Source organism: Electrophorus electricus, chromosome 19 (assembly GCF_013358815.1).
Source record: "Electrophorus electricus isolate fEleEle1 chromosome 19, fEleEle1.pri, whole genome shotgun sequence".
Lineage (NCBI taxonomy): Eukaryota > Metazoa > Chordata > Actinopteri > Gymnotiformes > Gymnotidae > Electrophorus > Electrophorus electricus.
Genome location: NC_049553.1, coordinates 8,052,027 through 8,077,961, shown reverse-complemented (window position 1 = coordinate 8,077,961; position 25,935 = coordinate 8,052,027). Strand labels below are relative to the sequence as shown.

At 41.5% G+C, this 25,935-nt stretch overlaps 1 protein-coding gene across 1 annotated transcript in view; it reads left to right on the top strand.

Annotated features, from left to right (window-relative positions):
• Positions 1–23,193, top strand: part of LOC113573475 (NACHT and WD repeat domain-containing protein 2) — a 38,776-nt gene extending 15,583 nt beyond the window's left edge. Inside the window, 10 exon segments of the mRNA XM_027003761.2 lie at positions 1,743–1,859; positions 8,047–8,250; positions 11,476–11,629; positions 13,623–14,212; positions 17,473–17,770; positions 17,773–17,988; positions 17,991–18,064; positions 18,067–18,348; positions 18,350–18,728; positions 18,731–23,193. Coding sequence (XP_026859562.2) covers positions 1,743–1,859; positions 8,047–8,250; positions 11,476–11,629; positions 13,623–14,212; positions 17,473–17,770; positions 17,773–17,988; positions 17,991–18,064; positions 18,067–18,348; positions 18,350–18,728; positions 18,731–21,375 — 4,959 coding nt within the window. The 3' untranslated portion in view covers positions 21,376–23,193.
• Positions 23,194–25,935: the final 2,742 nt, after the last annotated feature.

Here is a 25,935-nt window from a genome sequence, read left to right as displayed (position 1 = left end):
TTGTGTCCACATGTTTCTGTACTATGCTGTTAGTCTCTGGGTCTTCCTGTCACTTCCTAATTGCCTGTTTGGTTAATACTTCAATCCATTCAGTTATTTTAGATGGGAAAGGGGATACTAGTGAGGGTGTGTGTTTCTTTTTAGATAAATGTGGATGGCATAATTCAACCGTTTTGGGGATAAAGGTTCATTGAATTGTTGCCTAATGGTAAAGTGTGAATTTAAAACTATGTATCAGGGATGACTTAATGAGAAGCTTGTTTTGGAGGCTAAATAATTGGAGAGTGTAACTAGAGGCTGTTTGTGGATGTGTGGGTGTGTGGGGGTTGTGGTGTGGGTGTGTGTGTGGATGGGTGTGATTATGAGGAGACGAGAAAGAGTCCTAAACTGAGTGTGTGTGGAGAAAAGGAATCTCCCAGATGTTTTCTAGCCCAATAAAAGCAAGTCTGAATGAAAAAGCAAGTCTCTCATTCTTTATGGGGGTGACGATTCTAGATTGTTTACCTAGATTTTAGGTCCAAATAAGGAAAACTGTATTTCAGTTTCAATAAATATTTATTACAAAAGTCTTTAATGACATAATATGGGCCTCTGAATTTGAAGTTTAAAATGAATATGCATTGGTTTATGGGATATACTGTTTGCTGAGTGAACACAAGAGAGCGCCATGGTAACAGGGCAGACGAAGAGCATTAGCTGTTTTTTAGAGTTTCCAAACAACATGCTCGTCACACATCTGCACTTCTTTATTTATTAACATTTGTGTGTACTTGTATGTGAGGCATGTCTGTGTTCCTTAAAGAAAACCTAAGTCATCTGAAAGTTAAAATTAGCTTGGTTCTGCCTGGTTTGGATTTCTAGATTAAACGTGAAGGGAACGCACACACCCTCATGCACATGCAAATTCCAACAGTTCCCATAGCCAGAGTAACAAAGATGAGCTCTCCAGTGCCTGTGCTGGTTGAAGCATCTATGCCAGTGACACTGATGCTGACAAATGTGTCCAGGGAGATCCTCCAGCTTTGCCACTCAGGTGTTCAGGAAATGCTCTGTCCCTTTTCATTACACCTCTGTTACTAGACACACACACACACACACACACACACACACACACACACACACACACACACATAAATACATACATCACTAAAACCTTCTCAAGTGTGTATAGGTTAGACTGCATGTGTGTCTGTGTGCACCTGTGTGCGCACATACATGTGTTTATAGCCAAATGGACCTGCTTGCTCTCAGTGCACTGGAGGATGGGAAGTGTAAAAGGCTCTGCAGGAGTCCGGTACACTGCCACCGGCTCATGTACGGACACGCCACTTTACCTCCCACCAGTATCCCAGGCTGCTGAGACGTCCCTGTGCAAAACAACAGGTGATGCAAGCATTAAAAAGAGCCACACTCATCACATCATGGTCACAAAGAGACCTGCTTCCCAACTGCTTATTTGATGCTCTTCATTTCAAGCATATTCCGTCTGCTTCTGACAAACACAGTGAGCTTTAAAGTGGTAATATCAACTGCATGAGTGTGTAAAATATAACATGGTAGCTTATGTGCCGAACCTGTCTGTTTGTCACCGGTTAGGAGCCTATAATCACTGTCATGAAGAAAGCCTGAGGGATTCCACTGTTGTGTAGGGCCAAAGGGCTCAATGGCACGCCAGACTCCATTGCCCTGACGTAGCTAGATGCGTGGATTGCTTATGCTGTCTGTCCATGTGCGTTTCTCAGGTGGTGGATCTGTACTGGGGCTTGGACCCCGAAGAGTGGGACAGTCCAGAGCTACAGAGACTGCGGATGAAGCTTCTGGAAGAATGCCTGAAGACATCTGCAGGTCCTTGCTTTGTTGTGGGTATATACGCCTTTCTATCAACATTTAACAACAAAGCCTGGGTAGAACTATTTTTACATAAAACTGTGGATAACTGCCCTTGTGACACTGTCATATAGACCCGATTAATGAGGAAGACACGTTTCTTCTCTCTTGTGGAGATAAAACTGACAGACAGGCCCCGGCCATGTGGGGGTGTATCACTGTGGTACTCATTCTTTAGAGCACATGCACACACGTACGCACACGCTTACATGTACACTTACACTTACACGCACACACACACAAACACACACATACACGTGCACACACATGCACATACAGAACATGTACACACACACACACACACACACACACACACACATGCATAGATGCACACATGTACCCACACATAGACACATATACACGCACACAAATACATACACACACACACACACACACACACACGCTTGAAACTGATCACAATGTTCTTTATAGTTAACAGGGCAAATATATGAATTGGAAACTAAATCAAACCAAAGCACTCATCCTCTCTGTGTGTGTGCCTGTGAGTGTGTCAGTGGTCATGATGAAAATGCATGAAATCTTCCATTTGCACCCTATTGCTTTTAGTAGGAGATGGTTTCAGTCATTTTTTTGGCCTGCAGTGCTGAGCACTTCTAATCATTTCCTGTTGGACTTGGCTATTTCCTCCCATTCCTTTCATATTGAATTTCTAATTTGCAGCCTCGTAAATTAAAACCCATTTTGAATTTGAGCTCAGTCAGTTCAAATTTAGAATATGCATATTAGAGTTGTCAGCACGAGGAAAAAGAAAACTGTGATCACATGGCTGGCTGGGCACACAAAAGTAACACCAAAGTAATTTCACATTCAGATTATAGATGCAGGTCTCTGTGTGCGCATGGTTATGTATGCTTTTTTTTCATCTTGTACATCTCCAGATCAGTGCTTGTACCTGAATGTAGAAGTATTGTTGTTCTTTGCATACCTGGAGCACGTGCGTCCACATGCCTCGGGACTGCACAATGAATTGTATGCTAATCAAATCGGCCTCTCGCAATTAACACGTTCTTTTAGTGGGATGCCGCTGCATCGTAATGAAGGAGTTCTAGTTAAGTGCAGCCCCTGCTCATCAGAGAGTCTTCACACAAGCCGCCTGAGTTTTCCCCACCCATCCCAGATGCAGTGGTTGAGAAGCGCACAGCCCCATCGACCCCCACCCCCCCCGCCCCGGTATCGGAGGTATTCTTGGAGAGAGTGCTGTGACGAGTACTAATCACTGCTGTTTCCATTTAATACTTGTACCCACCACATCACGGAGGAATAATAAGCAAGTGTTTTTGTAATAATATCACTAGGATTGTATTACTAGCAGTAGATGCGGGTGCATGCATATGGGCCCAACTGCTGTGGGGTTAAGTGCAGAGGAGAGATCGGCACTCAGGTGTGGGTGAGATTGATTGTAAATGATTAAAATGTAAATGAGTGATGTGGGTGAGGGGGTGGTGAGTAATTGGAGTTGGAGAGTGAAGTAGGAGGTGACACTTACAGAGCGAGAGAGGCAGGGAATACCACCAGCTCATCTCTCTCTCTCTTTCTCTCTCCCTCTCGATCTCTCTGTCCCTCTCTCTTATCCTCTCTTTCTAACTCCCACATTTCTCACTGCGCGCGCGCACACACAATTCTCTCTCTCACGCCGTCTCTCTCTGTTGGTCTGGCTATGTCTCGTCTTGCGGCCTTCTCTTTCAGAAGCGTCTCCTGTATACTCAGACTTCCCCATCCTCATCTTCTCCCGCTCTCCTCCTCTTTCGCGGCTTTCATCCCCCGTCGGCTGCCTCTCGCTTGCTCTCACGCCTCGTTTAGGAGGTCTCGTCTTGGCTCTTTTTTCTGCTACTCCGGCACTCGGCCCCTCTCCTCCGCCTCATCTGTTACCGTGTCTGCCTTTCTTATCATTTCTCTCTAGTGCTCACTGCAACGGACCCCCGTGTTGGTTTTTTTGCCCTCTCTCTCAATCCCTCTCTTTCACCCGCTCGCTCTTGGCTTTCCGTCTAAATAACCTCTATGAAATGTTGACATATTTAGCCAACTGAGGCCTAAACAGCCCCTGCCTGTTACCCAACACAATGACAGAATAGGATATTAAGGATATTGACCGTATAACTTCTCTCAGCATAGGCCAGCTCCTGTACATGGTGGCTGAGTGTGTTTATTAATTAACTCCACTCAGCACTCAGTATCTAGTCCAAACTGAATGAATTAAACAACTTCTCTGGCTAAAACACTCGAATGCATGGCTCTGCTTTTTGCTCCCAGGTGCTTTCACAGAAGTCTCTTTCTGAGGGCATTCTGTTTGAGGTTGGGCCCAACTCAGAGACTTGGGGTATGCCAGGTAGCTAGCTCTAGCCAAAAATGTGCTTAATTATTCCTTCAGAGATGGAGGTCAGAGCACCTCCGAGCCCAGATGAGGTGACCCAAAAGCAGACGGGGGTTCAAAAGCAATCCCTCTGGACCTCCAATGCCTTGGATAGCCACCAGTTATACTGACCTGTTTGCAGCTCTACGAAACAACGGTCTAAATAAATTTCCACAAGCTATCCTGGCAGAATGAACACAGACTCCCCGCACCACCCTGACTGTGCTTTTACATACTCAAAGGGCCTGGAATCATTGACAACCTGTGTGGTCGGCACTGTGGTGGTGTTGGCTCAGAGCAATGCACTCCAGTCTGGTTATTGAAGCGGGAGGACATGGTGAAGATGAGAGAAGGTGAGAGGAGAGAGTAGGGGTTTGCATGCTGACAGTTCTGGGTTGTGTGTGTGTCAGTTTGAGTCTCTGGAGACAGTCTCCAGGCAGATTGGAGCAGTTTAATATGACTGTGACAGGCTAAGAGAGAGACAGAGAGACAGTGACAGAAGACAACTGAAGTGACAGGATTAAAAAAGTATCAGTGGTGCTGCTCCTAATCTGGGAGATCCTTTACTTTTTAGAGCAGTGCGGGGTGTAGAACAGCTCTCACTGACGTCAAACCATTCCCAATGATTAGAAACAACCTTTCTCTTCAGTAATATGTTCCTTAAACACCCACGTCCCTGAAAGGTGCTCTAAAGTCCTACGTTTCTCACAGGACACAGCTATTCCGCCACACCCCCACAATTCCAGAGCAGGCACTCAGCCCCTAGCCCGTTTTCCCAAGCAGCGCCCGGAGGTTCCGGCGGCCTCTCAGCAAAGATGCAGAAACATCAAAGCCCTTGCTAGAGGAGAATCACTGCTGACGCACAGTCATGCAGCCTCCGGCACAGGGAGGTGGAGGGAGAAAGAGAAAGAAAGAGGGGAGAGAGGGAGAGAGAGAGAGAGAGAGAGAGAGACAGAGAAAGGATGGTGGGAGCGCAGCTGACACTACTCCTAACCTCACATCAGAGGGCAGCTACAGTGCATCATTGTACACCACAACAGAAGGAATGCATTGCTTCTCAGCCCACACTATCATACACTCACAGATACTGTCTAAAAGACCTGATCCTATAAGAAGCCACACACAATCTTAGTTTGGAATAGCTCAAGTAAAAATACATACTGATTTACACTGAATAGTTTATACCTGACTAGCAGTCTGCACACCTGTATAGCTTTACAGTATGACAAGCTGGCTGAAGTATTCTTCATGCAGCAAAAACACACAGCTGTGACCACATTCTGTGCTGATTATTTTCAGTAAAACATATCCTGGCACAAGGCAGGTGGTACTGCAGAGGTGTTACACACACACACACACACACACACACACACACACACACACACACACACACACACACACACACACACACACACCACACAACTACTTCTTGCACATAATGGTACGTATCCCTAGCAGCAGAAAGCAATAGGTTGCTCTGGAAATGCAGATGTCACTGACCTCCCAGATTAAGCATGACAATGATCTATGACTTTGTCTCCTTCTCAGACATAGTCTAGAGTTCCACATTCTTCTAAAGGTGTGTGTTTTAGTGTTTTAGTGCGCACAGTTGCTCTTCCAGGTTTCTTTCTCCCTTTTTCTCAGAATCTCTCTTTTTCACAGAGAAGCTTATACTTGGGGCTTCCTGGCGTTCGTGGTCTAAACCTTATTGCACTGAAAGAGCAGGGTGACCCACTTCCTAAAATACTCCCAACAGAAATGCCACGCTGCTGCTTTGTTTAATGTACCACAAATTTTATTTGTGTGCATAAAAGGATGAGGGCTTGTTGTGCTTAGGTGGAGAAGGATGTGTGTTAGTTTCACTGGAGCCCACATAGAATTAGACTTCAATTGCTAGTGGAATATTTTAATTTTAGCATTAACTTTCCAGAAAAAAAAAAAAACATGACCATGGGCTAAAGTTATATAAAGAGCTGCACCATTTGGTATGACAGCATGCTGTAGAATTAAATAGTAGCCTGGACCTACACTGAACTGTAGCTAAATACAAATCATTACATCTGTTATGTATTAAATACAACAGTTGGTAGGGACATAAAGATGTTCATTCTGAAGTGACACAAAAATCTGTGTTGTTATACTCATCAGTTCTCTGTTTAATTAGTGCTTAGACATTTACATTATGGTATGGTGTCTAGAAAGCCATGCTTCATACAGATTAAGGGTAACACAGATGGTTAATTACACATGAACTGAAAAAATGCTAAGATAAAAGAGGATCGCTCGCTCTCAAAACCTATAGCATAACGAGGACCGTTGCCCGAGCTTACGCCAGGCAGCTTCTGGCTTTAGTGTGTTTTGCTGCAGGACGGGTTGTGAAGGTCCACGCAGCCCCTGAGCCCGGGTCCAGATTTAGACTAGACCTTATCTGATGCAGCCCCCAACACTGGAAATTGAAACCAACGATTTATGCCATGTGCTAGGAATTGGTTGGCCTAGACACCCATCTTTGTTTCTCTTGTTGGCAAGGTTTGCTGAAGTAAAGGGGTGTGTCTATATTTGTATGTCTGTACAGTAATAGTGTTAATAATAATAATAATAATAATAAAAGTAGTAGTAATAATAAATAATAAAGTAATAAAGTAATAGTAATAATAAAGTAGTAATAATGACTTAATGTTCTGCAGTGTCTACTCTATCAAATATAAAGTATAAATAATTTTTTTCTTGCCTAAAAATATTATTCATTGTGATTGTGATTTGGATAAAATATTATTTATTGTGGCAATTTCCTAATATGAGAATCTTTCTTTGTTTAGTTCTTAACTAGATGTTTTACTGCAACTTCTACTTTACTTTCTATTTCATTTGTTCTACCCCATAAAGCTGGATGCAAGTGAGATAGAAAGTAGTCTCATTTCATCACCCCCACTGCTTTAATCTAGCAGGCAAAGCTCCAAATTCTTAATACTCTTCAGTACCACATTCCAAGGCATGGGCGATAAAGCCGACAATGACAGCATGTCTGTTTCATTGTGTGTGCTTGTGTGTGTGAGAGAGAGAGTGAACAGAAACCTATAACCATTACGTATCCTACTGTATAGAAGTCAGAAGGCAATAATGTTCAGAAAGGCAGTTTGATTTCTGGCAACAAAAAGAAAGGGAACATGTGCCACTTTGCAGTTTTTAGGCAGTGTGCGCTCTAAAGATCGTACAGACCTTTAGAGTGGTACCAAGAACGTTCTGGGTTTTTACTGCTGTCTTTAACATAACTCCAGGAGGCCTGTACGGCATATAGCCCCATTGCTCTCCAGTACCACTGTGTTGCCTTATTGCTGACAGGCATGCCAGATTGTGCAAAGCAATCACTTTCTCATAACTCTCTCATCTCTAATGATCTTGCCATCACTCTGAAGCTTTTCAAATGTTTTAATGGGCATATGTGAACTTGATGTCCCTGTTGCTATGTAAAGTGATCAAAGGATAGAGAATTATTCTGATCTTAATGAGCTACAATATAATGGGAAATGTTGGATTGCCATGTAGAAAAGTAGAGAAAGGATGAAGTGACAGTAGTTCTGTCTGCACCATTTGCCATTTAATGAATAGTATGAAGGCTGTAGAAATGTTTACTAGTCAATATCTCTCTCTCTCTCTCTCGCTCCCTCTCTCTCTTTCTCTCTCTCTCTCTCGTTCTCTCTCTCTCTCTCTCTCTCTCTCTCTCTCTCTCTCTCTCTCTCTCTCTCTCTCTCTCTCTCTCTCTCTCTCTCTCTCTCTCTCTCTCTCAGGGTTTGGTGGGGGAGAAGTATGGCAGTATCCGAGTTCCAGGAGAGGTGGAATCGGCAGAGTTTGAGATGATTCTCGATGCAGCAGTGGAGGCTGGTCTGGACACACGGATCCTGGAAGAGTGGTACTGCCGGGACGAGAACTCTGTGCCGCCGGCATACTACCTCAAGCCCAAAACCCAGATACTGAAGAATTATCAGAACTCGGTAAGGAGTTGGCAGTGAAGATGTAATATAATTTCCTACAAATTTCTTTTCATGGCACACAAAAGAAAGATGAAGACTACATTTTTCAGTTATAACAGATTTATATGTACTGATGTCAGTTTATTCTATTCTTACATAAGTAGCAATGAAAGAGACATAGCATGAAAACAACTGGAAACTAGGATAAAGTCTAGGAAAATTCTAAAATGAGCTTGGCTCAAACAGATCAATGATAATGACAAAATCTGCTAAAAAAAATCTGCAAAATCTGTCTTTAAGGACAACCTGAAAAAAACCTCCTGCTACAGTATCCTGATTGCAACACTCTGGGGGTCTGGGTCAAAGGGTCATGTTTGTACCGAACTACTGCAGGACCCATGGGATCCTCAGAATTCCTTGTGAAACAGGAGAGGCAGAAGACAACAATATCTCCAATCCCATGGGACAGGACAGGCACAGGAACACGTATCAGATGGACAAGGCACCTTAGGAAAGACTTCATTCTAACCGGGAGGAACAGACAATTCCGGACACATTTCCATAACGCAGATATTATGTACTAATAATTATGCAATCCAGTTCAGTGCACTCAGAAAGCACTTTCCCAAAGTGCTTTTGCATTTGAGGGATTTAAGTTCCAAGTTGCCAGAGTGCTAAAAAAAAGCAGGGAAAAGAAGACCACATCAATGAGAAGTGATGGGGATAGACAAGACAGTGGAGAAAGATAAAATTTTTTCCTTAAATCAGACTCCAGTTGGAATATTACTGAATCTATGTCCAGTGTACACCAAAATATCCTTATCAAAAGGCATCATCACATATTCACATTTGAGCACATCCTCATTTAAGTCCTCCTCTAAAAGTGCTGGAACTGAATCAACGCGGGGAGATGTGAGACTTGAAGACATAATCGCCGCGGCCATTTCACGCCACTTCATTCTGCTCGTTCTGATGTAACTCAGACGGCAACCTCATGCCATATGCACCTGCTGTTCCCGCAGGAGGCTGTGAAGACTTTGAGGAAAATTAGAAGCTGGATTCTCCATGCAAGTGTGGGCTGAACTCAAAAGGAGCCTGACCCATCTCCTGTGCAGAGACACGTTAAACGTCCTGTAAATGTCAGTGGGTGCAGGGTTGCCGGCTCGACGGCTTTAAAAGCAAAAGCTCTGCAAATGGCTGACCCAGGAGAGTGAGCGGCTAGCCTGCAGGAGAGTTTATTAGGCTCATAAATTCAGTTTGTCTTTCATTAAACCTCAGCGAGAGTGCAGTAGCTCTCGCTAGTTCTCGCCCGCGCTTCCTCCCTAGTTTTCCTTCCCGTTCTGTTTTCGCCCTCTTTTGTCCTGCTTTCTGTCTGGAATCTGCGGCTGCTTGCTCCTCAGCTCGCACATGCTTGTGTTCCTTCTGCTCTGTGCCCCTCTCTCTTCCACTAGCAGCCATGCACACAAGAAGGGGTGGGCAACGTTCCCAGAGAAATCATATCACTATCCTTTTAACACACAATCACGGTCCACAATCTGAATTATGATCTTTCTTCTGAATTTTGAAATGTACTGTCAAGCATATCCAGACTTGAACCAGCCTGTATCTAGCCTGTTTGCACCGTTTAAAAGCACAATATTGCATTAAAGAACATTTTCAAAATCGTTAAACTTCATCAGCAGTCAATAAATAACACAGCCATTAACACAGATTTTTCAAGTACTGAGAACACAAGTAAATGTCAATTAATAAAGGAATAGTAAAATGTAAACAGCACAAAATATGCCTTGCTTTATTTGTACAGCAATATTAAAACAATATTTGTGACTTTACAGGGACATACCATGCATCTGAAATGTGCACGTGCGTCTTAAACCCCACATTGTCCACAGCTTTGAATGGCACCATATCCTTAGTTGCACAGACCACGTCAGTCACCTTTCCATGGTTTGCTAACGGCTTTTCTTTTTTGTTACGCTGCTCTGAGGCATCGGTCACTGATGACGGCTTACATTTCAGGACCTAGTGATATACAGATGAGTGGGGGAGGTATGGACCTGATTGAAATGCGTTGTTCTTGCGCAGGCTGGCTTTTAAGGTGGTTGAGTAGATTTGTTGTATTTAACCTGGTAGTGCCATTCTTTACCCAACAGAGTTTACAAATAACTTTGATTGGAGAAGAATCTGACTTGAACCACTGAACCACTGCCACACTGCTGACATCACGTCCTATACTGGCACCAGCTCCTCATCTGCGATGCTGCTAGCTCACATTTGAATTGTGTTTTAAATATGTCACACGTGACAGAGCCCCTATGATGGAGACACATGATGTAATTTGCCAGACAGCACAGCCATCTGATAGGCTATGCTGGTTTGTGAAGATAGCACGGAACCACATTATTACTGGCCATCGAAGTTTTTATGTGAAGTTTGGAGAATATAAAATATCACGATCCCTATGATTCACTTGAAAAGTAGATGTACATCTTCGAGATCGATCACAACATAAAGTCATCAGATCACCTCTCCTACACACAAGTCTTTTTCTGTTTTACGTTCCCTGTCACACACTCACTTCATACGCACACATGCCGAGTGCTGGCATCATGGTGCATGTTTAAATTGGGCCTTAGCACATGGTGCTTGCAGTTTGAACGGGGATGTCTCTGAGCTACTCTGCTGGACTAAGATGAGAAAAGCAGCAGGGTTTGAGTTTCTACCTGCACTCAGCAAAATCACCCATTGACCTGGCCCAGAGAAGCTTGCCCCCCTTTTCCATCCTCCCTCTCTCTCTCTCTCTCTCTCTCTCTCTCTCCCACTCCGCTGCCAAAATTGTACGTTGGTTACAAAATGTTTCTCTTTTTAAGTGTTCCAAAAACAAAAGTCATTACATGATATGGACTATCATAAGGTTATACCTTTATTTTTCGCATCCATCAGGCCTTGCCAAAAAAATGCCAGAGTGGCCAAAGCCCTGAATTTACTAACAGAGGACATGTGAAATGTATATGGACATTGCTGTACTAAGGTGATGACTGGCCCATCACCTTCAGCAATCTTCTGACTGAGACTTCAGTAGGCTCATTTCCAGAGCGCGAATCAAGGCTATGTCTTCTCCAGAACAGGAAAACGAAGAATGTCTTGTTAAACAGACAGACAGCACTGTGGTCTAAGCTTAGGTCTTGGTCAAACATAGCCAGATATGCCATTGTCCATGGATCTTTTTCTTCCCCCCCCCCATAGATGGAGTCGAGCAGGTGCTGCAAGAGTCTAAGAATGATAAGGGAGTGGAGAGCCGTCTCTGAAGAAATCAAAAACATCTTTAGAACAGCAGTCCTACAGCTCCAGGAGAAAGGAACCATGAAGAGCGCACAGGCCAAGAAATTTCTCTGTTCAGGTAGATGTCTGCTTGAGTCAGCACAATGCTGCACTTTCTCTTTTAGTTCTGCTGCAATTGGTAGACTGAGAGGAAATCTCCATAATCAAGACAGACATGTTTCTTACCTAACAGTACCTATGCGAGGGCAAACTGTGTCTTCACTGATGTTTAATTGTGGAACCAAAGTAAGGGCTGGAGTTCTGGGGGACCTCAGCAGGTTTAAATAACAGACCTGTTACCAGAGGATGAAGGGTGAGAGGGAAGCAGATGTTGGTCAATCTTCATCAAAGCTGAAGGGGACATATGAAGGAAGTGGGGGGGGGGGGGGGTCCTAATTATTTCATCATTTCTCTTAAAGAAAGGACCATATGTGTTTAACAGATTACTATTGGCTATGCTAGATGTTGCAAGAAACAAAATGCTTGAGAAGGTGCTCAAGAAGACTCATTCCTTTTTAAAACCTCTAACTTAATGTTCTATTGAATTCTCCTTTGGAGCATTTGACCACTTCTAATTTAGATAGCTCTATGTTAAATTGTACTGCAAGGATTAAACAGGAGTCAGTTTAGATGTATTTAAATTTCAATTCACTTATGTTTCTTAGGTTTTTGGCTTCAAAACAGAAGCAATACTTTAAAATAAGGATAGATAATTAAAAAGCAGCGTTACCTCTCTCTCTCTCTCCATAAGAAGTTATTGTGAGTGAGTTGAAATTTGTCTGCAGTAGGCAGTATAAAAGGAGATCCATTAAAACTAATTTAATTAATTCAGGTTAATCCAATCATTCAGTTAGGTCTCACCACCATATATCTTGTTTAGACTGTGGGTTGGTAAAAGATTGCACTGTTTAATTTTTTAAAAATTAGTCTGTCCAAACTGCATTTAAACTTGTTCGGGACAACACCTTGCAGCACTGAAACGGGGCTTAGCAGTATTATTGGTTCCTAACTATAGCTTTCTGAGCATGCATAAAGCCCAATTCTAATACATGAATAATGTCTGTCTTAAAACAGACATTTTCTTTCTGTATACATCATTTTGGAATTAAAACATTTCATTTGGCTCTTGTGTATTGTTCCCATTCAAGAACACATAGTAATGGGTCACTAATTGAGGTTGTTGGGTCATGTCTTACACTGCTTCAGTGTGTTATCACTATTGTGCGAAGAGGGACATGACCTTTCTGTAAGATGTTCTGTGCTCACAGTTTTAGATTGTCAAGGGAGACCAGACATCTCTTTGAAAACTGTTAGCGCTCTAGAAGTATTTTCTAATCTGATATTCCTCACAATGAACCAAAATGCCAAACTATGATATGAGATAGTTGTCCCCTACCTTGAGCTATTTAACAATGCCAAATCATTAATAAATAATTAAACAATACATTGTTTGTGTAAAATAATTTACAAGTGCATGAACAGCTTGAGCGCTTTGCTTAAAAGCACAACAGAAGTAAACATAAATTCAGCATTTTAGCAAACTGTACAGTTAACTACCTTGCAATATGGCAGAGATATTTAGCTAATTATAATTTGCTTCAGTGCGTTTTTAAATGACCACCAGTACTGTAGTGTAAGAAAATCCATAGGGCACTTAATTGAGGTTGTGGCTTCTGAGAGAGTTTTGTTGTTCTTCTCTTCCCCGCTCATCCCCTCACCCATTTGTTAACAAGGCAAGCTGGGCGCTCACCGTGCTGCGCTTCTGGGGTTGGCAGGCTATCAGAGGAACTCTCTCTTTAGAGGTCTTTGATAAGTTGCAGCAATGCTGGATTAAGAGATCATATTGAACATGTTTTGCCTTAAAGCCAACTAAGGGAGATGCACATAATCACATGCTAAAGACTGCCAAAATGCAGAGGGTTTTGTGCAAAATGCAGATGGCTTTCTTCAGATTGTGTACAGTTTTAGAAAGCACACTGAAGTGATTTGAAACAAATAGTTCAAAAGTATTTATGAAAAGAGATTTGTAATTGAGAGTTTTTGTAAGTAAACATGATCTTTTTCTCTCTTAGCACTAGAGGATGAACTGGATTTTGCTTTAGGAAAGCAGACCCCAGCCTTCCTGAAGAAGTGTGTGTGCTACATTCGCAAAATCTCCAACTTTGACCGCTTTGCCAAAATCCCAGAGATGGCTCGCTATATGGACACTGTCACAAGCGGGGACCGTGTCATGAGGAACCAGGAGGCCTACGAGCGCCTCCTGAAAGTCCGAGATGAATTCATCCCCACGATAGTGGCAGCGTCCAACCTCCGTGTTTATTCCTCTGTCACCCACTGTGACATGAAGCTGGGCTACTCCCGGGAGGTGGAGAGCCACTATGTGGAAGGCCTGTGCAAGCAGTTCTATGAAGACATGGTGGACATCATTCAGGCTACTGTACAGCAGAACTTTGACACGGAAACAGATCCACTGTATGATGAGATCATACAGCATCTTTCGTTGTGCAAGACCTTTTCTTCATTTTATGTTTACAAGAGTGAGGCCCTGGATATGGTGCAGGAATATCTGTACCCCTCCAAAGGAGGGAGAGTAATGCCCCTAGTGGTGTATGGAGGACCATGCACAGGAAAGACTTTGTTGCTTGCTGAGGTGGCTAAGCAGGTGAGATATGTGTGCATGTGCATATGTGTTTGAGAGTACATGCCCTAACACCTTGCTCTGTTTCTTTGTGAACCATCTGGATACCTACATGTATTAGGGTCATGTTGAGTGATATGAGGTTGAATTTATGTGTACCCTAGTTGTAAGCAAGCTGACTCAGTGATGCATCATATTAAGGGTTTGCATTAAATGAAGTGATTTTGCCAACATATTTTGCGACAAATGCAACTCCAATGATTAATGTGATTCTATATACTATTGTTTTCACACTCAAGGCAGTAACAATCACATTCACATAAAAGGGAAGGGGAAAGTTGTTAGGCTATTTACTAGTATGTTCGTGGGGCATAGAAATATTGTTCCCCTTTACAGGCTTAGACTTTATGGGCTTTATAGAGACTTTATGGAGATGGTGGGTGTACATTTTCTGTTTGCGTTCAGTGTTGTGGGTCAAAGCAGACCATGTGGATAGGCTGATATAGTGGGGCAAATGACAAAGCAGGCCATGTGGATAGGCTGATATAGTGGGGCAAATGACAAAGCAGACCATGTGGATAGGTTGATATAGTGGGGCAAATGACAAAGCAGGCCATGTGGATAGGCTGATATAGTGGGGCAAATGACAAAGCAGACCATGTGGATAGGTTGATATAGTGGGGCAAATGACAAAGCAGGCCATGTGGATAGGCTGATATAGTGGGGCAAATGACAAAGCAGGCCATGTGGATAGGCTGATATAGTGGGGCAAATGACAAAGCAGACCATGTGGATAGGTGATATAGTGGGGCAAATGACAAAGCAGGCCATGTGGATAGGCTGATATAGTGGGGCAAATGACAAAGCAGGCCATGTGGATAGGCTGATATAGTGGGGCAAATGACAAAGCAGGCCATGTGGATAGGCTGATATAGTGGGGCAAATGACAAAGCAGGCCATGTGGATAGGCTGATATAGTGGGGCAAATGACAAAGCAGGCCATGTGGATAGGCTGATATAGTGGGGCAAATGACAAAGCAGGCCATGTGGATAGGCTGATATAGTGGGGCAAATGACAAAGCAGACCATGTGGATAGGTTGATATAGTGGGGCAAATGACAAAGCAGGCCATGTGGATAGGCTGATATAGTGGGGCAAATGACAAAGCAGGCCATGTGGATAGGCTGATATAGTGGGGCAAATGACAAGCAGGCCATGTGGATAGGTTGATATAGTGGGGCAAATGACAAAGCAGGCCATGTGGATAGGCTGATATAGTGGGGCAAATGACAAAGCAGACCATGTGGATAGGCTGATATAGTGGGGCAAATGACAAAGCAGACCATGTGGATAGGCTGATATAGTGGGGCAAATGACAAAGCAGACCATGTGGATAGGCTGATATAGTGGGGCAAATGACAAAGCAGGCCATGTGGATAGGTTGATATAGTGGGGCAAATGACAAAGCAGACCATGTGGATAGGCTGATATAGTGGGGCAAATGACAAAGCAGGCCATGTGGATAGGCTGATATAGTGGGGCAAATGACAAAGCAGGCCATGTGGATAGGCTGATATAGTGGGGCAAATGACAAAGCAGGCCATGTGGATAGGCTGATATAGTGGGGCAAATGACAAAGCAGGCCATGTGGATAGGCTGATATAGTGGGGCAAATGACAAAGCAGACCATGTGGATAGGCTGATATAGTGGGGCAAATGACAAAGCAGACCATGTGGATAGGCTGATATAGTGGGGCAAATGACAAAGCAGACCATGTGGATAGGTTGATATAGTGGGGCAAATGACAAAGCAGGCCATGTGGATAGGCTGATATAGTGGGGCAAATGACAAAGCAGACCATGTGGATAGGCTGATATAGTGGGGCAAATGACAAAGCAGACCATGTGGATAGGCTGATATAGTGGGGGCAAATGACAAAGCAGACCATGTGGATAGGCTGATATAGTGGGGCAAATGACAAAGCAGGAATTGTTGACATTTCTTTTTGCCCCGAGTAGCCTTCCACAGAGCTCAACCACTGATGTTAACTTAAGGATGATGAGTCTTCAGACCTTGACTAACTCTCATGTTCACTCTCTCTCATCCCTCTCTCCCTCTCCTCTCTCTCTCCCTCTCTCTCTCTCTCTCTCTCTCTCTCCCTCTCTCTCTCCCTCTCTCTCTCCCTCTCTCTCTCCCTCTCTCTCTCCTCTCTCTCTCTCTCTCTCTCTCTCTCTCTCTCCCTCTCTCGGTTATATCAGCAGACTAACCCTTACTATACATGTAGCTTTCCCTGTATTTCAGTTTTTATATCTATAAACATGTTATCACACTGACTTTTTGTTAAATTACCACATACAACCTTAGGCTGCAATCTACGTCATAATGGCATCTTATGCCAATATGAAAGGATCCAAGGATTACACCCATATAGAAAACATTAGTCATGGTATCCACTGACAAATAAAGCTGTTATAAATGTGTTCAACAGCCAAACTCAAGCAATGCTAAACAATCACAATATTGAATTTTGTCCGTGAATAGCCACACATAAAAGGAATTATTTGTGAAAATAATATTTTAATGAGCTCACAGAACACTTGGGTATAATGTGTGCACACTTGCATTCAAATGTGAACACATACACACATGCATAATGCCCCTCCCCTCCACACACACACACACACTTAGCCAATGGCGTTTATAAAGGGATTTTTAAATGATCAGTCTTATAGACAGAAGGAAGTAATTTTGATGAAAAGAAAGGTTTCCTAGAAATTGAGGCGCATACTTTCTGCACTTATAAAATACAGATGTTCAGAGAATTATGAAGTAGGGTGGAATTAAATGGAAAAACCAGTCAATGTGGGGAAACACGTCTAATGGCTGCAGTTTCTGCTACTGAACATCTGATTATTGGCTTTATTATGCTATTCTGTTTGTTTTCCTCTCTGCCAGCTCACCTGACTCATCAGCGAAAGTTTAAACAGGATCAAGTATATCATAGAGGGTTTAGGTCATTTGTTTGTCATGGTTTGCTTTTACATGCATAGCTCAAGGTCACAAGGATTTTACACTTGACTGAAGTGTGTCATTATAGCAACAGGATATAAGGTCCTGTTTAACGTGAGTCAGCAATCCAGAGCTGTTGATTCTAACTGGTTGATGTGTAAGTGTTTTCTTTAAAGACTGAATGCAATTTCTAAAAAACAATAGGGCACATTCAAGATAAATTATATCACAGTATTAAAGTAAATGAACCACCAAATTATTCTAATTTTTCCAGGCCTACACATGGCTACAAAAAGAAATGGGTCCAGAAGCAGATCCTGTTGTCATCGTTCGCTTCATTGGCTCCTCCGACCTCTCCACAGACCTCCACAATCTGCTCCAAAGTATCTGTGAGCAGATTGCCGTCAACTACCGCTGCTTGATCCACTTCCTACCGAACAAGATTCAGGAGATGAGGGAACTGTTAGTTAACCTTCTGGGGGAATCATCCTTCCATCGACCCCTAGTCATCATCCTTGATGCTTTGGAACAGCTTTCAGATGCAGACGATGCTCGTAAGATGTGGTGGTTGCCTGTCACCTTCCTCGTACTGTTCGCATTGTGGTGTCCACTCTGCCCAACAAGCATGGGATACTGCAGAAATTACGTTGCCAGATACATGATGAGGACTGCTATGTAGAACTGACACAGAGGGATCGCAAGGCATGCAGTCAAACACTCAAACAGCAGCTTCTGAGTGTCAAACGAAAAGTAACCTCAGGCCAACAGATATATGTAAATGAAGCACTGGCTAATGCACATTACCTATGTTTGTCAATCTTATCTTTCGGGAGGTGGTACACTGGAGGTCTCACAAAAGATGTAGATGACAAAGTCCCTTTGCTCAACAGTGCATGAGAGTATAGAGCATCTCTTCTTTTCTGTTGAGAACAAGCTTGGTTCCCGCTTTGTCTTCCGTGCACTAGGTTACATTACAATGTCACGTGCCGGGTTGACAGAGGTGGAACTGGAAGACATATTGTCTTTGGACAACAGTGTACTGGGAGACATTATGGTAAGCTCAAATCTAAAGAGTCCACTGCGAATCTCCTATGATCTCATTGCCCAACTAAAAGAGGAGCTGGAGGGTTACCTGGTGGAGCGGCAGGTGGCGTAATGTAAACCTGATGGTGTGGGCAAACCGGCATCTGCACCTCATAGCACAGAAATTGTACCTCAGTAATGAAGAGGATGTGCATCAGATGCACAGTCTTTTGGCTGAGTATTTCCTTGGGGTATGGGCAGGTGGTAGAAAAAAAATTTTCCACTGCGACAACAATCACTTTGCCTCATTAAACATCTCTCAACATCGGAACCCTCACCACCAGCAGAGCCTTCATGGGCATGACAAAGCCTCTGCTGACAAGCATTCTTATGACCGACAGACTCCAGAACAGCCATGGGTGTTCCAGTGCAATCTGCTTGAGCCAGATATCTTCTTTGTCAACCACAGAAAAAATGACGAATTGCTGTATCATTTGACAAGGAGTGGCCGACAGACGATCTCATGTATGGTGTCATTATGAACTTCAGTTGGTTGTACACCATGATAAAGATTGGGCAATTTGACAAGGCATTGATTGATATTGATATGGCTTACAGCTACTCACAGGAAAAGGAGTTCAAGTTTCTTGCTGGCACACTTCGAAATATAAAGGCAAAGGTGACCAAGAACCCTGCATCACTGTCTGCTGAGCTTCAGCAACGACTTCTTCCGGTGGTCACATCTCTTCCTAAGCTCAGACATCTCTTACTAGAGTGTGACAAAGATGGTCCCAAATACTGCTCCATTGTGCCACTTCATTCTTCCATGGATGTCACTTACAGTCCTGAGAGGCTCCCACTATGCTCTAGCTGCATGCAGATTGTGGAGATTCTACCCACTCTAGCCCCCAATATCGTAATTGTAGCTCTTGAAGATGGCTCTATAAGTACATGGGATGTTGAGAGCAGACAGTTGCTGAGACAGATAGACACAGCAAGGTCAGTTGTACTTGGTGTTAGACTTACCACAGATGAGAAATACCTTGTGGTTGCAACCACAAAAAACACATTACTCATTTATGACAACCATAAATCCTGTCTGTTATCAGAGGTGGATGTTAAGGGTTCAAAACAGTGTGGCATCACAGGAGGGGTCGCATTTATCAATGGATTTACCTTGTCCACTCACCATGCCTTAGCTTGGCTGGAGGCCAGCAAGGATGTCAATGTGATTGACCTGCTGTATGGATGGCCCCTGTATCAGTTCCATTGCTGGTATGAGGTAACCTGTGTTGAATGCTCCCCAGATGGAATGTATGCTTTCTGTGGGCAATACCTAAACACCACCACCATATTCCACCTCGGAAGTGGAGACAAACTTGCCACAATGACTTCTGAATTTTCTGGTGGATTTGTGAAGTCCATCCTGGTTCTTGACACAATTCATCAGATGGTGATGATTGACAATGAAGGTAGTCTTTCTGTTTGGAACACCAAAGACATCAACAATCCCAAGATTATGGAGGATTATGACTGTCGAGGAGATGAGAATGAGGTAGTGGGGATAGAACTATCTGAGGATCAGAGATCTATCCTCATTTGCAAAGACAGAAGTATTGAGGTACTTGATACCAAGCTTTGGAAGATGGTAGAGAAGTTCAAGGCCAAGCGTAGTGAGAGATTTGTGGCTGCTGTGCTCTCTAAGAATGGCCAAAGTATTGTGGCATCCATGGAAAACACCTCTTCCATATTTGTCTGGAGAAGAGACAGCGGGCAGTGCATGGCTAGCTTAATAGAGATATCAGGAGCCATTGTCAAGTTGATAAAGTCAACACATCATAACTTGCTTTTGTCTGTAGCCAGCAGTGGGGTTCTGTCAATTTGGGACATTGACATCATAACAGCAATGTCAAACATTGACAAAACCGGGAAAATGATCCAAAGTGTTCTGTTGTCTGGCAGAGAAGACTTTGTGTACACTATGGATGGGTCAGAAGCCATTCATAAGTGGAACTTCAGCACAGGCTTCATTGAGATAGTGTTTAAGCATGAAGGTCTTGTGGAAAACTGTGTTCTCACCACATCTGGTGACCTCATGGTAACATCTGATGACAAATGTAGCCAATACATCTGGCACACAGCCACAGGTGAGAATATCTTTCGAATCAATGGCCAAAAGATATCCCAGCTTCTCATCACACATAATGACCAGTTTGTGGTTTCTCTCTGTGAACAAAATGCATCTCGAGTCTGGAGACTTGCTACTGGTCACAAAGTGTGCAATATCCTGGTAACCCTCCAACATGCTCTCATTACTACAGCAAACACTTTTCTAGTTGGCACAACAAAAAACAAGCTGTTAGCTGTGAGCTTGTGGTCAGGCAGTGTATCCAAGAAGTTTATCTGTGATGAGGGCATCACAATCATAAATTTTAAGCTAATTCCAGACAGTCCAGACTTTGTAGTCTTCATTACATCAACAGAGACTGTGTTTATATGGAGTGTAGCTGATGAGTCTGTCTGTAGAAGGGTGCAGCTGCCAAGCAACTTCTTGAAGAACCTGGAAGACTTCCAAATCTCACCAAATGGAAAGCTGGGAATTGTGTCTAAAGGAGATGACAACATTAATGTTCTAGATCTGCACAGCGGCAAACTCCGCCTAGTCCACGCTGCGGGCATAATATGGAGGCAAAAGTTGTCACGGGATGGACGGTACTTGGTGTACATCTGCTTCCGCAACTGTGATGAGGACGATGATGCAGGTGCGGTTCCTAGCTTGATTGTCATGCGCCTTGCTGATGGGAAAAGTATTGGTACCTGTTCCCTCTACAAGACACCAACCTACTTGTGCCTGTCTCAGCGAGCACTAAACATTATTGTAGGCTTTGAGGACGGTAGCATTGGCACCTATACAGTTGTTGATCGTGTGGATGCAGCCCTCAAAATCAAGATTGCCACCTCAAACAGCCGCCAGATAGTTAACAATGCCTCACAGAAAGTAAGACCCAAATGTAGTACCAATGCCTTCAAGACCATTGCAGACTGCATTTGGAGAGAGTCCACTGAAGTCTTCTCCAGAGACAGCCCCATTAATGTATCTGACAGTGGGGAGCCTGAGACGACAACACCCACAAAAAAGAGTGAACTGCAATGAGAGCACCCTTTTCAGGATGTTAGGGGTATATGTGAATGGGTCCAGAATTGGATGGAGATGATTCTTGTTTACAGAAACCTTGTGATTTAGTTGCACAAATCAGTCCTCTGGATATCACAGTTGTTACTGGCCAGTTACTATGAAGCTGCAGTTGTATTCAGTTAAGTTACTTTCATTAAGTTGTTTTTTGTCTATTGATATCATCTGTTGTATTATGTTTATGTTTAAGATATTTCCATTTTATCAAGATATTAATATTCTTGTGACAAAAGTCTATGTATTTGCACCACAAACACATTTCCTGCCATGTTTGCTTTCAGTCATCCATATTTCAGTGTCTATAGGAACTATATTAATTATGAAACTTGCGTACATGTGTACATATCTATTTTGGCTGCTGCAATTTGTGCAACTCTTTAACAATGTTATGTTTTGCTTAATGTAATCAAAGAGAGTGCCTGGATTTTAAGATTTTTTTCTAAATACTTATGATTAAAAAATGCAGGGAATTTGTAAAACAAAACTATCGTGACACAAATATTCATCAGTACAGTACAATAAACATATTGTAAACAAACAAACAATGAATTTGATTCATTCAAAATTTCTGATCATCACAAGAATTAATTCAGGAAACAGTATTATTGAGGTTGTTTGTTATGTTGCTGCATTTATTATATTAAATTGAAAATAAAGATGGAATGGAAATCACAAGCTGACAATGTTGCATATTGGTAGTTGGATTAAACTATTACTGAGTATTTAACATGTGGGCCTTGTGTAGCATCTCACCAGGAGTATCTGCGCCTTAAAAAGTGTTATAAGTTATGCCAAGTTTTGTTTGTAGCTGTTTATCATGTCTCTAGTAAGGTAAAGTTTGAATGTGTGATAGTTGAAAAAGAATACTGTGTATTTTCATGTTATAGGTGACTTGCATAGAAAAATATAAATACATGTTATTAAAAAAGGTTGTGTCAAGCCAGATATAGGGGTTGCACTTTATTTTTGAATACTTATTTTCCATGGTTGACTTATATGAAGTGTCAATGACGTAAATATTCATCTTCAAATTGCTGGTTTAGTGTGGCCTGTGAAGATTTGCATTTTGTCTACAATTCTGAGAATATTTTGGCATGCACAGCAAAATGATCAGTCATGCACATTGAATCTCCTCCACTACTCCAAGGGCTATTCCTACTAATTGTATGTTTATCTCGAACTGTTTATCTCTGAGAAATAGGCCCATTTACAAGTAATAAACTAGCATTATTCAGGTTTGATACACTTCACCCCTCAAAGTGCAAATTTTCAAAACTTAGAAATATTATAGTGTACTTTGCCAAAGTTCCTTTATTGTGTTTGTTTTCCTCTATAAAGCATTTGTGTTATTATTTGATACTTGAGTGCCATTGTTCATGGCTTAACTGTATCTTCCAGTGTGACAATAATCGATGAAATGTATTACCTTTGCTAATAAGTTTGAAAAGAATCCATATTGTATAGGAATGCCAGTTTTAGAGTATATCTAAATGTCAGTTTGAGAGCAGAACACAACATTGTATGTAATGTGACTTGAATAACTTAATTGCATAAATGTTTGCAAAACATAGTTGGCATACTGGTAATGAATGTGTTTATTGTATTCTTTGTATAGTCAGGACTGAAATCCCTGTTTAGAGACTGATATATTTTCATAAATGTTGTACCTACATTTTGTTACAAAGTTGTTTAAAAAAAGAAAAAAACTTATGTCTGAAGCAATATGAACTAGTGTGTATGCATTGTTTGTATGAAGCATTCTAATGTAATAAAAGGTTCTCTTTTGCCTCATAACTCAGTTGTTTCATTCTTTTCTGTTTGTCTAGCCTATATGAATAACATATTAATACATATTAATAACTGAACATATTAATAGGTTACAGTGATAGATAATTTAAGCATCTACATGTTAAATTTTAATATTTGTCATATTATCATGCTTCAACTTTGATTCTCAACATAGCACATACAAAAATTTTGATGTGACATGATTTGATACTAATATAATTGTTTATTTCCCACTGCAGAGTGGCCAGCAAGCATTGTAATATTTTCAAAACACTGGCAGGTGCCACATTATGTCAATATCATATCTTACCCAACACCTGGATTCCCTGACAGTGCCCACAGTAACACACACACATATTAAAGTAAACAAGTCACTCTGACAGCTTGTAGTTTCCATAGCAACTGTGTCTGGCCCCATAAGACCCTCCGGCAATCAGGAAAAAAAGCAAGAAGTATCTGAGTTTTGGGGGGATTGGGTGTACATTGGAACATTTGGTACATGATCAAGAGTTACATTGGCGTTTACAGTTTTTTTACTACCCTTAATCTATTTACTTAACTTTTATTTCCTCTTTTCAGAGGTGACTGGCAAATTTTTCTGAGCAGATTTCTTACTTGTGCATTTTTATTCCAGAATCTTTATTGTAGATTGGATCACTAAACCACTTTATTTTCAAATGAAAATCCATAGCAAACCATCGAATGCTGAAAGACTGCAGAAATTTGTATGAGACAAAAGAAGGTTTGTGTAAAAGGCTAAGAGACGTTAAGATTAGGCTATTTTCACAATGCCAAGGCCATTATCAGAATGTCAACAAGACTAAACATACAGTTACTGTTAAGGAAATACCTAGAAAAATGGCATTTCCAGGCATTAAGTACTTAAAAAGACATTAAGTACTTAAAATGTCTACAGATTATAATGTCCCATTCAGTTGTTACTTTCATTCTATTTAATAATCGGGAACCATAATGATTAACGTGAGTTTCTTTTTAAATAACAATTGCAACCTTCGTAGGTACATTATTACATTTCTGATCTGTCACCTGTAATGTTGGTATTAAAAAGTATAAACCTTTCATCCTGCGTTAATCTCATTTGCATTTTTAACTATTAAGACTCACTGAGTGTATATATCTCAAACTTAATCCTATGTGCCTGGTTTGGATAAGAAATAAATCATTGACCTTTAGCACACTTTCAGACTATTAAAAACTCAATGAAAGTGCACATGTCATTGTAGACAATAGTGCCATCTGACTATGCATTTGAACATTGAGGTTGGTCTAGGTGTGGTTTTGTTTACCCACAGGCTTAACTTAGCCAGCCTGTTTTAAGTTTGGGAAAGAGCACGCTCAGTTATATTTGGTTCCAGATGTAATACTATAAACCTTTCACCAATATTTGCTCTGCGATTGTATGCTTTTACACTGACATATTATTTGTGCTTGTTGAGTTTGCTACTTGATTTGTTTTTTGTGTTCCAATAAATTCTAACATTAGAATGCCTTTACCTGACCAGCAAAGTAGAAAGATGTCTCCATATTTTCTTAGGTAGAATGTGTTACAGAATCATATCAATGAATAAAAAGCAGGTTTACTGAGGAATGGTTTGACTACAAACGTACACACAGTCTACAAGTCTGACATGCCCTGTTGTTGTTTTTCAACTCTGTACCTGCTGAGTCCTTGATCATCATCTCTGAGTGTCACATGGATCATATTTCTGTAAGGGGGAGACTGTCTCGGATAACAAGGATGAGATGCCTGAAAGGCCAGAAAAATTCTTCAGTGTGTTGTAGCACCTTTTTGTTGCTGCCATTATTGTCCAAAAGCATTTCATAAAGAAGAAACAAATGCCTTATCTTCTTAGTAGATATCGTCTTAGTAGATATGTTTCCTGTTTTGATATACACATTTATGAACTGTTTCTAAGTGCACAAATATTAATTTTTCATAAACCATAAACTGTAACTTCAGAGTTATAGATAGGATGTGGCTGCACATTTGAATGCATATCTCTCATTTTTATTTGCTTTTGATGACTTTCATGATACAGTACATAGGAACGGGAGACAATTTGGAGTCAAATAATTCTTTGCTACAAAGGGTTAGCCTGTTTGATATTGATAGCATTAGCCTAAGGGTAACATCACTGAGAGCTGCACATATCATTTTCCTGTTAACTTCTTCCAAGAATTCACACACACCACAATGACCCACATACGTTATTGTATATTGCATTAAAAAGACAAGAGTTTAAGACTTTTAGTCAGAATGTTTTGATACAAATGAATAACAGCTCATTGGAGCCATATTCCACAGAGAAATTTAGTTTAGTTCCACAAATATCTGTGGAATTCGATTGTTCATGACATGTAGGTACCCAAAACAACCAACTCCAGTCTAAAGATTAAAAGACCTTTATATTGCTTGAACTGCCTAAATAGCTTAAGCACATTACAAAATGTGTACAGGGCATTTTGTTATTTTTATTTCCTTTTTTTTTTTTTTTTTTTTTTTTAATTCGGTGGCTCACTTTTAAGTTTTTTCAGTGCTTTTAGAGCTTTTGGTTACTACAAATATCCTATTCATATTTTTTTCCAATTTTTTTTGTTTTTCCTGAAACTCTGTTTAATTACTTTGGCTATTTACATTTTGATCACCATAAGATAATGCGGATTTAGCAACTGTGCTATCAACAGTTTTGCAGGGAACTCAATACTGAGAAC